At 33.7% G+C, this 13,560-nt stretch overlaps 1 protein-coding gene across 2 annotated transcripts in view; it reads left to right on the forward strand.

Annotated features, from left to right (window-relative positions):
* The first annotated feature begins 2,224 nt into the window (after window positions 1-2,224).
* Window positions 2,225-13,560, forward strand: part of herc4 (HECT and RLD domain containing E3 ubiquitin protein ligase 4) — a 47,251-nt gene continuing 35,915 nt past the window's right edge. For both annotated transcript variants that reach the window (XM_056470578.1, XM_056470579.1), the window contains exons 1-5: window positions 2,225-2,433; window positions 5,992-6,265; window positions 10,543-10,702; window positions 11,005-11,081; window positions 11,171-11,392. In XM_056470578.1, the coding sequence (XP_056326553.1) occupies window positions 6,040-6,265; window positions 10,543-10,702; window positions 11,005-11,081; window positions 11,171-11,392 (685 nt within the window). In that variant the 5' untranslated portion in view covers window positions 2,225-2,433; window positions 5,992-6,039. The remainder of the gene's footprint in view (window positions 2,434-5,991; window positions 6,266-10,542; window positions 10,703-11,004; window positions 11,082-11,170; window positions 11,393-13,560) is intronic.

Genomic DNA, 13,560 nt, shown 5'->3' on the forward strand with positions numbered 1-13,560 from the left:
TGCAGTCCAATATTGAATATTTTCTAAATTACATGAATATGTTGAGTGGAAACTGTGTTTTTATTATAAAATGTGCGTACAGGTCAAAGAAGTAAGAGATTTTAGGACACATCAGCATGATAAAAGCATAATACAGCTTTAACAAAGTCTGTATGCTATTTAAAAACAAGCTGTCATGCGTTATTACCTTGATTTGCAAAACGTACTTACTAATGTCATTTTATTTTCACTAAACCTTATTTTTTAAGATTAAAGCTGCATTAAAATCAGATTATGGCTGTTAAATCATGACAAAGACTGAGCTGAAAGAAGACAGAAGCGTTTGTTGTATCTCCAAAATTTGTATTTTGTCATTCTGAATGTAGACTATCATATAACATAAGATGGTGTATGTATTACAATATGAAACAAGATAATGGAAATAGGAAATATAGTTTAATGGTTAATTAATCGTTGTAATTTTTGCATAAAACATAAGTAACATTAAGTGCATATATTCAAATAAATAGAGAGAATAAAGAATATTTTATATAAATACTTATTTGATAAAAGCATATTTAAAGTATTAATCAATCTTGTGGCAATCGAAACAGAATCTTGTTCTCAAGAACGGTAACTGTTATATTTTGAAGTGACTTTTATTTTGAAGTATAGCCTGTGAAGCATTTCTAGTAGGCTAGATTAAACCACATTCAAGATATTTCGTATTTTGTGACGATGAGTGTTTCCTTTAGATCAAAATGAATGTTTTTTTATCGTCTCTGGATGCCAAAAATCTAAAAGAATAAAGCTTAATTCTGTCGCAAATCTTCAACATACTTTACAGATCTAAAACTGTTCAAGTCCGGAATACATATTATTATTATTATTATTATTATTATTATTATTATTATTATTATTATATACGTGTAATGTTGTTTCGTTTTTCTTCTTAAAAGCTATTGAAACACTCAACGCAGCGGGTTGTTGCTAGAAGGGATACAGCTGCGGACGGAAGTTTACGAGAATTATCTGTGTTATTAATTAAATTACATTTATTTGGAGATTTGTGTTTTATTAACGCCTACGTCTACCCCAACCCTCACAGTAATGTAAAAACAGTACTTATACTGAATATTATTCATAGGATTTATTAAATGACCAATTAAATTGTATTTTATTAACGTCTACCCCTACCACAACCATCACAGTAATGTAAAACCAGAAAATATATCAAGTATTATTAATATTATTTATCAAATTACCAATTAATTTGTATTTTATTAACGTCTACCCCTAAACCTAACCCTCACAGTTATGTAAAAATATGAATTATTGTTGTACTGTGTTACAAAACTGTATCCCATCTAGGGACTTACCCCAATTTTAATAAACAATATAAATAATATTGGGTATAATTACCGTTTTTACATTACTGTGAGGTTTGGGATTAGGCGTTTCAGACGTTATTAAAATACAATTAATGCGTAAATTAATAAAGAATATAAATAATTACCGTTTATCTTCGTCCGCGGCTGTATCTCTTTTTATTGCATGCAAAACATTTGCCAGAGTGTATATACAAAACATTAAGTATTTAAAATATTATATTCCTCCATATATTACAAGTCTTCTTTGCTTTTTTTTATTAACAATGTTCTGCAAACTTGTGCAGTAGTCGTCTCTTAAAAACTATTATGTTTCATTTTGTTTTATGTATACCGCGGCTGTATCCCTTTTTTGTAGCTTAATTTTTTTTGTAAAACTTGTACAATAACAAGAAAATATGACAATTATAAATGTAAAGATAACATACAAAGGGAAAATAAATAATAACAATAACCAGAAAATAAACGAAAATAATATTGCATGAACGGGTTTACATAAAATAAAGCTATCATGCTATATAATGAAGAAAATTAAATAAAATCTAACAAGGATTTATGTGTTCTTAAAAATATTTCGTGACACATCAAAAGAAACGCGCTTTTCTTGTTTTTAGGGAATTTAAGAGAGGAAACGAGTCAAAATCAGCAAGAAAAAATGGGGGAAAAACAAACAAATCAAAGGAGATTTAAGCCATTTCTGATTATAAATGGAAAAAAAATGCACATTAAGTATTAAAAAAAACATAATAATGCATTTAAAAAGATAAAAACTCGGGATTTACATGGTAAAAAAAAAACAACGTCTCCCGCAGCTGTATCTCTTTTAACTGCAGGAACTCTGCGTGTGTCGTCACATCCGCTCCCCAGAAATGCTCTAGAATATTACAGCAGCTTCGCGTTTGTTCTGCTGTGTGTATTAAAGCGCGTGTCCTGCTGCTGGCGCTCTCTTATGCTGTCAGGACAGTACAGAACATTTAATACTAAGAATTAATCACACTCATGTAAATATAAACACCGAGTCTATGCTGGACTCGTCCACAAGAGCGTTACGTTAAAATATCAACAGGTAAGAAACGGCAGGCTGGATTTGTATGGGTGTGTGTGCTCAAATGTGTGGCGTGATTAACGATAAGCAAAAATACCGATATATATATGTGTGTGTGTGTGTTTGTGATTGGGGTTTATTAAAGCACACATTAGTGGGAAGTGCTTAATTTAATCATTTAAAATACTCATATGTTATTTATGTGTGCGAATTAAACATTTATTTAATTAAGTAGTTCGTTTTGTTTACATCGAATGTAACGTTAACGTTACATTAAAATCTAACGTTACATTTAAATAACGTTACATTAAAATCTATCGTTATAGTATAAAATCTAACGTTATTGTTAACTAGTGTGTCATTTTACATTTTTTAAATAATAATAACACTGTTAATTCTATTTAATTCTAAATATTGTATTGTTGCTATTAGATATTAGGTAATTAACAATATTTCCCGGTCAGCTTTTAGCTACATTGTTTATTGTCTTCATAGTACTGTATTTAATTAATTTACACACTGTAATTTGTTCTTTTGTCATCAATTATTTATTTTAAGCTCATTATTTCAACCTGTTTTTATTTTGTATCAATTATTTAAGACTATTATTATTTTAGGAAAAACTATGTAATATTAATTATAAATATTGAAGTGTTGTTATTAGATATTAAGTAATTAGCAATATTTCCCTGTCAGCTGTTAGCTACATTAGTTACAGTCTTCATATTACTATTTTTAACTTGTATATGTACTGTATTTTGTTCTTTTGTCATCAATTGTTTTATTTTTAAAGTCTTTATTTTAATCTATTTATTTATTGCCATTGTGGTACTGTTTAATTTATTTACGTACTGTATTTTGTTCTTTTGTCAATTATTTTATGCTCATTATTTCAACTTGTTTTAATTTTGTATTTATTATTTTACACTTTGTGTATATAAATCGATTTTTATTTATGTTTGTTTATTTTCAGTCTCGTATGCGTAACAGTTTAACAGTTTATAAATGAATATATTTAAATATTATTCCACCCATACGTCACTGTTGTCATGTTATCACGGCATTTAAATCTCACGTCAGTCACGTGGTCTGTGGTTTTAATGTGATGCAATGATACATTTGACTATTGGGAGTTACTAATATCTTTACAGAGTGTTAATACCTGTTTAAATGGCAACCAGGTGTAGTTGTTGACTGTAATCTGTGTTATGCAATAATTGTTTATACGCTCACCTCTCACAAGCAGAAGTTTCTAGAGGGTTTTCTCTCTAGGGCGGGACTAATTCTCATGCTTTCATTTTCATCTGTTTAAGCTGTGATAATGATCAGTGTTATTTTAGTTTAACAGATGTGCTTGTAGTTTTAATAGTACTACTAAATGGTAAATTATTATATTTATTAGTGTTATTATTACATTTACGACATGTAGTTAAATTAAAATTGGAACTGTTTTTATTAGTTTACATATTTATAAAATTTTTATTCAGATTATTAACGGTTATTTTATTTAACAAGATTATGTTGTTTTTATGTAATTTGTTTTTTAAATCTTATGTATATTTATTATGTGTGTATATGTATGTTATGTGTGTGTGTGTGTGTGTGTGTGTGTGTGTGTGTGTGTGTGTGTGTGTGTGTGTGTGTGTGTATATATATATATATATATATATATATATATATATATACTTTTATACATACATACATGGTTGTAGTCAGCATTATTAGCCCCCTAAATTATTAGCCCACATGTTTATTTTTTCCCCAATTTTCAACACATTTCTGCACATAATAGTTTTAATAACTCATCTCTAATAACTGATTTATTTTCTCTTTGTCATGATGACAGTAAATAATATTAGACTAGATATTCTTCAAGACACTTCTATACAGCTTAAAGTGACATTTAAAGGCTTAACTAGGTTAATTAGGTTAACTAGGCAGGTTAGGGTAATTAGGTAAGTTATTGTATAACAGTGGTTTGTTCTGAAGACTATAGAAAAACAATATAGCTTAAAGGGGCTAATAATATTGACCTTAAAATGGTTTTTAAAAAATGGTTAGACATACTGTGAAAATTTCCATGCTCTGTTAAACGTCATTTGGGAAATATTTAACAAAAAGAAGAAAAGAAATTTAAAAGGGGGTTAATAAATCTGACTTCAACTGTGTATGCATGCGCGTGTGTGTGTGTGTGTACGTGTGTGTACGTGTGTGTACGTGTGTGTGTGCGTGTGTGCGTGTGTGCGTGTGTGTGTGTGTGTGTGTGTGTGTCTGTGTATATATATGCGTGTATCGTGTGTGTCTGTCTATATATATATATATATATATATATATATATATATATATGCTTGTATCGTGTGTGTGTGTCTGTCTATGTATATGCGTGTATCGTGTCTGTCTATATATATGCGTGTGTCTGTGTGTGTGTGTGTGTGTCTGTGTGTGTCTGTCTATATATATATATATATATATATATATATATATATATATGCTTGTATCGTGTGTGTGTGTCTGTCTATGTATATGCGTGTATCGTGTCTGTCTATATATATGCGTGTGTGTGTGTGTGTGTGTGTGTGTGTGTCTGTCTGTCTGTCTGTCTGTCTACATATATATGCATGTATCGTGTGTGTGTGTGTGTGTGTGTGTGTGTGTGTGTGTCTGTGTGTGTGTCTATCTATATATATGCGTGTATCGTTTTAGAATTATTAGTTGATGTGAATCTAGTCTTGGTTATGGTAATTTATCTTAATAAAAGGTTTATTTACTTTAATCTTACTTTGTTATTTTATTAAACAAAATATTGTTTATTTATTTTCCGTGTTGTTGTTTTCTGTGTTTTTGTCATTTATTTGTTAGTTTTTATTTGTATTTATTATCTATTCTGTGTTGTTTTGTGTGTATGTTTTTATTTATTTAATAAATTATTAGATTTATTTATTTGTTTCCTGTTTGTTGTTTTTTGGGTTTTTCCCACAAATGTCGTAATTTAGTGATTAATTATTTTAAGCAAATTATTTGATCATTTATTTGTTTGATTACCCAATATAAGGTCAATATTATTAGCCCCCTTAAGCAATATTAGTTTTGGATAGTCAACAAACAAACCACTGGTATACAGTGACTTGCCTAATTACCCAAACTTTACCCTAATTAACCTAGTTAAGCCTTTAAATGTCACTTAAGGCTGAATACTAGTGTCTTGAAGAATATCTAGTCTAATATTATTTACTGTCATCATGGCAAAGATAAAATACATCAGTTATTAGAGATGAGTTATTAAAACTATTATGTTTATAAATGTGTTGAAACCACCTTCTCTTTGTTAAACAGAAATTGGGGAAAAATACAAAAGAATTTTACTGGAGGACGAATAATTCTGACTTCAACTATATATATAAAGTAAATTTTGTGTCTATATAAAGCTTGGGAGTCAGATTACTGAAAAATAATGTACCTTTTTACATTTGAATGCGTTTATGCAACAGATTACATCATCATTAAAAATAACCCATGCTTCAAATTACTCAAACATTTTCAAGTGATTTATTTATTCATTATTGTTTGTTTACCTGACAGGTGTGTGAAGAAGCTGTGGGACGAGAGCGGGCACCCGGGCCCGTCGTGATGTTATGTTGGGGAAATGCCTCCTACGGGCAGCTGGGTTTAGGAGGCATTGATGAGGAGGTGTTGCTGGAGCCTCGAAGATGTGAGTTTTTCGAGGGCAAGCGCGTTCGGGACGTGGGCTGCGGGAGACGGCATACTATCTTCCTGCTGGAGGATGGGACGGTTTATACCTGCGGCTGCAATGACCTGGGGCAGCTGGGGCACGAGAAAGCCCGCAAGAAACCAGGTATGGATGCAAATAAAGTGACTGAAAGCGTTTAGTGTCATATGCACAGTCAAGTTTGTACAATGAAATTTTTAGTTAGCTGTCCACACCAAATGCCAATAAGGTTGGTTTAATGTACAGTTGAAGTCAGAATATTAGCCTAGATATTCTTCAAGACACTTCTATACAGCTTAAAGTGACATTTAAAGGCGTAACTAGGATAATTAGGGTAAAGTTAGGGTAATTAGACAAGTCATTGTATAACAGTGGTTTGTTCTGTAGACTGTAGACCAGGGGTTTTCAAACTTGCCCCCCAATTTGTCCAATTTCAATCACGCTTCAATCAACCCAAGTTCGATGGTGTGGTTGAGTCGAACATGGAGTATGTTTACATGGGCAACAATACTTTAATACGATTTTAATATGGTTAAGACAATACTCTGATTAAGAGTCTACCATGTAAACAGAGATTTTTGATTACCTTAATCCGACTTAAGTCATAACTGAACTAAATAGGAATGGAATTAAGACATGTGGAGTGCAGATATTAGTGGTATTATTGAAGTAAACACTGCAATCAAACTATTACCATCATGTAGGACTTTTCACCGCATTTTGTGACTAGATCTACTCACACGGCTGTCAGTAAAGGACCGCACACACACACACACACACACGCATGACGAAATGTGGAAGTTTTTTTTTCTTTCCATTCGACGTGCGATATCAATAAAAGCAACACTCTTCCACCAGTCCTTCATATTCGCGTCAAATACCTCAGTTTTTCACGGGGGAATGAATAATAACATACAAACAAAACATAAACTAATCATTTACTCTATTTATTCCTGGCTGATCTGTGTTTCTTTCTTCTGTTGAACACAAAATGAGATCATTTGAAGAATGTTGGGAAGAAAAACAGATATTGACTTCCATAGTAATTTTTTTACTACCAAAGAAGTCAACGGCTACCGGTTTTCAACATTCATCAAAATATCTTTTGTGTTCAACAGAAAAACAAAACTCAAACCGGTTTGGAATCACTTTTGGGAGAGTAAACTGTGAGAAAATGTTCATAATTGCGTAAACTGTCGCTTTAATACTAGGGTGGTTTCTAGTAATTAGCTGACTTTATTTTGCATGAATCACAATATCTGAACATTTGCTTCCAGATAAAATCAAGCCTCACCCTTTATTTTTTTCTGAAGCAAATTGAGATTTTAAATTTCATGTTAAACCTAAATCATCATTTGAGAATAGTATAATATGAACAATAATTTGTGTTTATGATATATATTTTCCAGAAGCAAATTTGTGTTATGCAAATTGTTTGCTGGTTGTATTATTTGTGGTTGCTATTATCTAATTTTTGCCATGAAAATAGTCTAAGATGCTGAATTAAGTATAAATATACTATACTAATATACTTGTTCTCTACCTGACACAAGTCTTGACGTGGATCAGTTGTACAAGCAACAAATAATAACTCGACTTCTTGTTGATCATTTGGAAAAGTGGCAGAAGGTCAAATTTTTTCTGCCAAATCAGAAAATTCTGTTGAACTTCATCCCAATCATCACCAATACTGCAGAGGACCTACTGGAACCCACATGGAGCCAAGATTCTCAGAGAAATCAGTCAAGTTTGGTGAAGGAGAAATCATGGTTTGATGTTTGGAAGGCAACATCAACAGCCTGAGGTATCAAGACTTTTTTGCTGCCCGTCTGGTGTTAACACAGCATCGTACTTCAGCCTCCACATCAAAGTTCCTGAAAGCAAAGAAGGTCAAGATGCTCCAGAATTGGCCAGCCCAGTCACCAGATATGAACATTATTGAGCATGTCTGGGGAAAGATGGAGGAAGCATCAAAGATGAACACAAAGACTCTTGATGAACTCTGGGAGTCCTGCAAGAAGGCTTTCTTTGCCATTCCAGATGACTTTATTAATCAGTGATTTGAGTCATTGCAGAGATGTATGGATGCAGTCCTCCAAGCTCATGATGGAGTCAGACACAATATTCATTCTGTTTCCACTGCAGCATGAGCACATATTCTATACTGGACATTATTGAAGGTTCAGTGACCAGACTTTAGTCTAAGCAGAGTCAGACCTTACTGTCCTAATGAAATCATTAATAATCAAGGCAGGATCATATTTGATTTTGATCAAATAAGCGTAATCTAGAGACCTTTGCCTCTCATATAAGACACTTCTGATACCAAATGATCAACTTGAAGTTTTGATTTGTATTTTCTAAAACTTTAATAGGCGACAAGACTTTTGTCAGGTAGTGTATATGAATTCAGAGATTGGTAAAAAAAATCTAGGTTGCATTCGAACAAAAGCTGACAATTATTATTATTATTATTAATGTTCTCTGCATAATCTCTGCATTATCTCTGCATTTTGTCAGCGAAATAGTCTGTACTTTCACAACATCCACTCAAATGAATCTGTTTTGTCTAAAATGTAAATGACCGGTCAGTGTGACATTGACCGCTGTTATAAAGGACTGCAACAACTGTCCGTTCCTAACATGGTCACATGACCTCTGACCCAGAACGTCAAGTATAGAGTATATAAACAACCAGACTGTACAAAAATGTCATTTTAATCATTTGCATTTCCCTTCGAGGTGACTTGCGGGTCAGAATGACCAGTGCAGCATTTTAACAGCAAAAAAAAACAAAACATGAACAACATTTTATTTATCTTCAAGTGTTAATCCTTCAAGTAAAGTGTTGCAGAATCTGCCGCTTTATTTTTAATGAATACTGATTTGCTAAAAATTTACACTTTACACTTCTGCAGCTGCATTTAACTTGATAAAATACAGCCTTTACTGTAGTGAAAAACGAGTGTTGTCGACTGAGTAAACTGATGAAATGCTGGAAAACCTGTACATTTGCAGAGTTTGTGATGAAGATTAGCTTGTTTCTGATAGTTGATAATTAAAGCTGTTGGGCTCTATTTGAATGGTCTTGGCACAAAGTCTAAAGCACATGGCTCAAAAGCATTAAGGTCATGTCTGAATCTAGTTTTGCTATTTTAAGAACAGATAAATACGCTCTTCGCCCAGCGCATGGTTTAACAGGGTTGTGCTTATTCTCTTAATGAGTTCTGGGTGTGTTTTGAGCATCACGTGTCATAATCAGAGTCTTATCTCTCATTCCCTTTAAGAGTCAGTTGTGTCGCGCCATGGTGCATTTGCTATGTACATGACGGACTTTATAAATGTAAAAACTGAACACTTCACAAGCGAGAAAACAGTTAAACAGAGCATCTGCAGCATGAGGATAAAGAACGAGCCTCCTCCATTCAGCCTCTTTACTTTCTCTTTACTTTACTTTTACTCTTTACTCCTTTACTTTGGTGGAGTGAGGAAACGGTGGAAACTCACTCCACTGAACACATCCATCAGCCCACATATTTAATTTCCTTTGTTAAGCACAAAGATTTGCTCAAAACTATTTCTAAATTCAGTTCTAATCTCCAGCAAAGGAATAAATGAACAATAATAATGAAGTGTGGTCAAAACACTGAGTTATATCCAAACACACGTCCTGTTCTGATGCCCCATATGGTGATGCAGACGTCTCCAAAACCCCACAGGAGGACAAATCTACACTTGTGTTTATTAAAACAAATATAAATCTGCAGATAATCAATAATACTGCTGATAATAATAACATTATACTGATGCAGATTGTCATGAATAAACTGAAAAAGCCCCCCGAGGTGAAGAAGGCATGGAGGCAGTGCTGTTTATATTGATGTAGAAAATCATCATTTCTGGATCAGTTTAATCCTTTAATTGTTTTCATCTGTAGAGATATTTGTGTGTTGCTGTTCATCCTGTGTGTATTCAGCAGTGTGTAAGTGTTTGGACCTGCGTATGGTGCATAACTAACGCGCTCTGCTGGACTTTAGAGCAGCTTTTAGTTGGTCAATGGTGCGGTCTATTACAGCTCCTCAAAATAGCAATGCGCCAGCAATGCGCCTTAACACACCTCCTTTATAGACCAGCACACACATGAGTCCACAAAGTGGTGCAAATGGATTTGCTATTTAAACAACGCGTTGTAAAACATGAAAATTACTGTAGCGCTGGTCTGAAAATAGCAATAAATCATGCCAAACACATCTTGCACCTTATTGTGCTGGCTGTATGATAGGGCCCATTATGTTTAGAAACAAATCTCTCTGTTAAACAGCACTGGGGACGTATTTGAATTAAAAATAACAAAATATTGGCTTTATTTCATGTATTCCTCTATGTTTCCATCTCGTCTCCAGAGCAGGTGGTGTCTCTGGATGCGCAGAACATTGTGGCGGTGTCGTGTGGAGAAGCTCATACTCTGGCTCTGAATGATAAAGGACAAGTGTTCGCGTGGGGTTTGGGTTCAGATGGACAGCTCGGACTTTCCATTGTAGAAGACTGTCTGCGGGTGCCCAGGTAAAGATAAAATCAAGTATAAAATAAAGACAAAAATAATAGATGAAAATAAAATGGAGGGAAGAAACAATGTGAGAAACAAATAATCAAGTCAAACTGCAAATCTTAAGTTTGGATCTGTTTGCTCTATATAGGTCATCACTGGCTGCCAATTAAAGAAATGCCAGTGTTTAATCAGTTGGAGTCCTGACTACAGTATTATTCCCTCTATAATGGGTTCTGTACCAAAATAACAAAACTGTAAATACAATACGATGCTCACACTCCATGATCTGCTCTTATTATTTTCTCTCTGTTTCCAGAACTGTCAAGAGCTTGTCAGAGGTTCACATTACCCAGGTGGCTTGTGGATACTGGCATTCTCTGGCTTTAGCCCGAGGTGTGCTGCTGAACATAATCCTAAACCAGATTCCTGCATCTAAAACTGCCTTCTTTACTCTAATTATCTGAAATGATGTATTCCTCCAGGAGGCGAGATATTCTCCTGGGGCCAGAATAAGTACGGTCAGCTGGGTCTTGGGCAGCAGGAAGCCTGTGTCTGCTGTCCACAGGTCATCCAGTCACTGCAGGGCATCCCGTTCGGGCAGATATCCGCCGGCGGAGCTCACAGCTTTGGCCTCACGCTCTCTGGGGCAGTTTTCGGATGGGGGCGAAACAAGTTCGGCCAGCTGGGCCTCGGAGACAATGATGGTAAAACAAACACCTTCAGTTTTCTCTGCTCGAGTCACCTTTACTTACAGCAGGGGAAATAAGTATTGAACACCTCATGTTTTTTCCTGGGAATAATGTTTCTGAAGGAGCTGCTGACATGAACCAGATTTTGGTAAAAATCCAAACATTACAGACATGAAAATAAAACCAAACAAACAGGAAAATTAGTGGCAGCTTAAAGACGCCTTTCATATGGAGAATGAAGCCTCATGCATTGCTCAGGTGTGAGTTTCTCACAGACTTCAACAGAGTGTTAAAATCTTGATGCTTCTGTGGGTCTTGTCTATCAAATCTGAGCTTTATTCTGTATTCTCTATTGGATTGGAGTCAGGTGATTGGCTGGGCCATTCTACAGCTTGATTTTTTTTTCTCTGAAAGCATCTGAGAGTCTCCTCAGTTGTGTTTTGGATCATTGTCTTGCTGAAATGTCCACCCTGGCTTCATCTTCATCCTCCTGCTGATGTTGATGTTGGACTGAAGCAGCTGATATTCATTTACACTGAGGAAGGGCAGAGGGTTGCTGAAGAACTACTGAGAGATTTCAGCTGCTGTCTGGGCTTTCACTGCCTAAATACACCTCGCTTCATGTGTTCAATACTTTTTCTCTGTGTCATTTCATTTTATTACTCATAACTTGATTTGTAAACGAATTAGATTTGATTTCTTTGCATATGTGGATTTCTTTGGTGTTTACCAACATCCGGGGAAAATTTCAAGTCAACAGCACCTTTAGAAATATGTTTTCTGAGAAAAATGGTGACGTGTTCAACACTTATTTTCTCCACTGCATATAGCGCTTTATACAGTGTAGATTGTGTCCGTGCTGCTTTTCTAGTTTCCCTGTTCATCTACAGAATGTAAAGTCAGATAAGAAAATGTCATGTTTGTGGAACATATTGGTATTAGAGTCTTATGATGGGTATGTCAATTAAAACAAGCGAAATAATCTGCCAGAGCGGTAAGATAAATGATGTTGTTTTCATTTAGAAACATTTTTATTTTGTTTACTCCTTTGGCAGATTATTTTGCTTGTTTTAATGTTATTCTCACTTACTTTTGACTCAATATTTCTGAGAACATGACATTATTTTTACTTTTCAATTCAATTCACCTTTATTTGTATAGCGCTTTTACAATGTAGATTGTGTCAAAGCAGCTTCACATAAAAGCTCATAGTAAATTGGAACAGTGTAGTTCAGTTTTCAGTGTTTAAGTTCAGTTCAGTTGAGCTCAGTTCAGTGTGGTTTAATAATCACTAAGTCCAAAGACTGAGTCAGAGTCCAAACACTGAAGAGCAGATCCAACGATGCGCAGCTCTACTTATCTAGAGAATGCTTCTTGGTGTAAGGATTTTTAGATATTTGGACTAGAAACAAAACACAAACTTTTTTTTGCAGTGCAAAATAGTGCCACTAATATAAATAATTTAATAATATAAATATAATACTAATATGATTAGTGCCACTAAATAATTTTGCAGTGCCACTTTAAATGAGTCAAAATGATAGATTTTTCTTTCATGCCAAAAATCATTACTAAAGATCATGTTACAGAATCTAAGGGTTACAAAATATCTAGATATTGAGAAAACTTTCTTTTAAAGTTTTGATCTAAATTCAGTAGGAGATTCACCAAATGTCTTCATGGAACACTATCTTAATATCTTTACTTATTATCCTAATGATTTTTTGCATAAAAATAAAATGTATCATTTTAGACCATACAATATATTTCTGTGCATGATACTTGTGCAATATAAGACTGGTGTTGTGGTACAGGGTTAGAAATATAAATATTTGTGCACCCACAGATTTAAAAAAATGGTTGCATCTCGGCCAAATATTGTTCTGTCGTAACAGACTAACACATGAACATTTACTTAAAGGAAAAGAACCATCGAAATGTCAATATTGCAAAAGAAACCAAACTGTTAAACATATTCTTGTGGAATGCCCTATTTATAATGTTATCAGACAACAATTTTTATCTGGACAGACTTTAAATGAAACATTTTTAAATGTGAATCCTTCTAAAATTGTACAATTTTAATCAAAAGTAAACTTTAAAAACGGTTTTAAATTTTTATCTTATATATTATCATTATTATTATTATTATTTATGTATTTTACCTTGTGTATTATTAATTT

Source organism: Danio aesculapii, chromosome 13 (genome assembly GCF_903798145.1).
Source record: "Danio aesculapii chromosome 13, fDanAes4.1, whole genome shotgun sequence".
Lineage (NCBI taxonomy): Eukaryota > Metazoa > Chordata > Actinopteri > Cypriniformes > Danionidae > Danio > Danio aesculapii.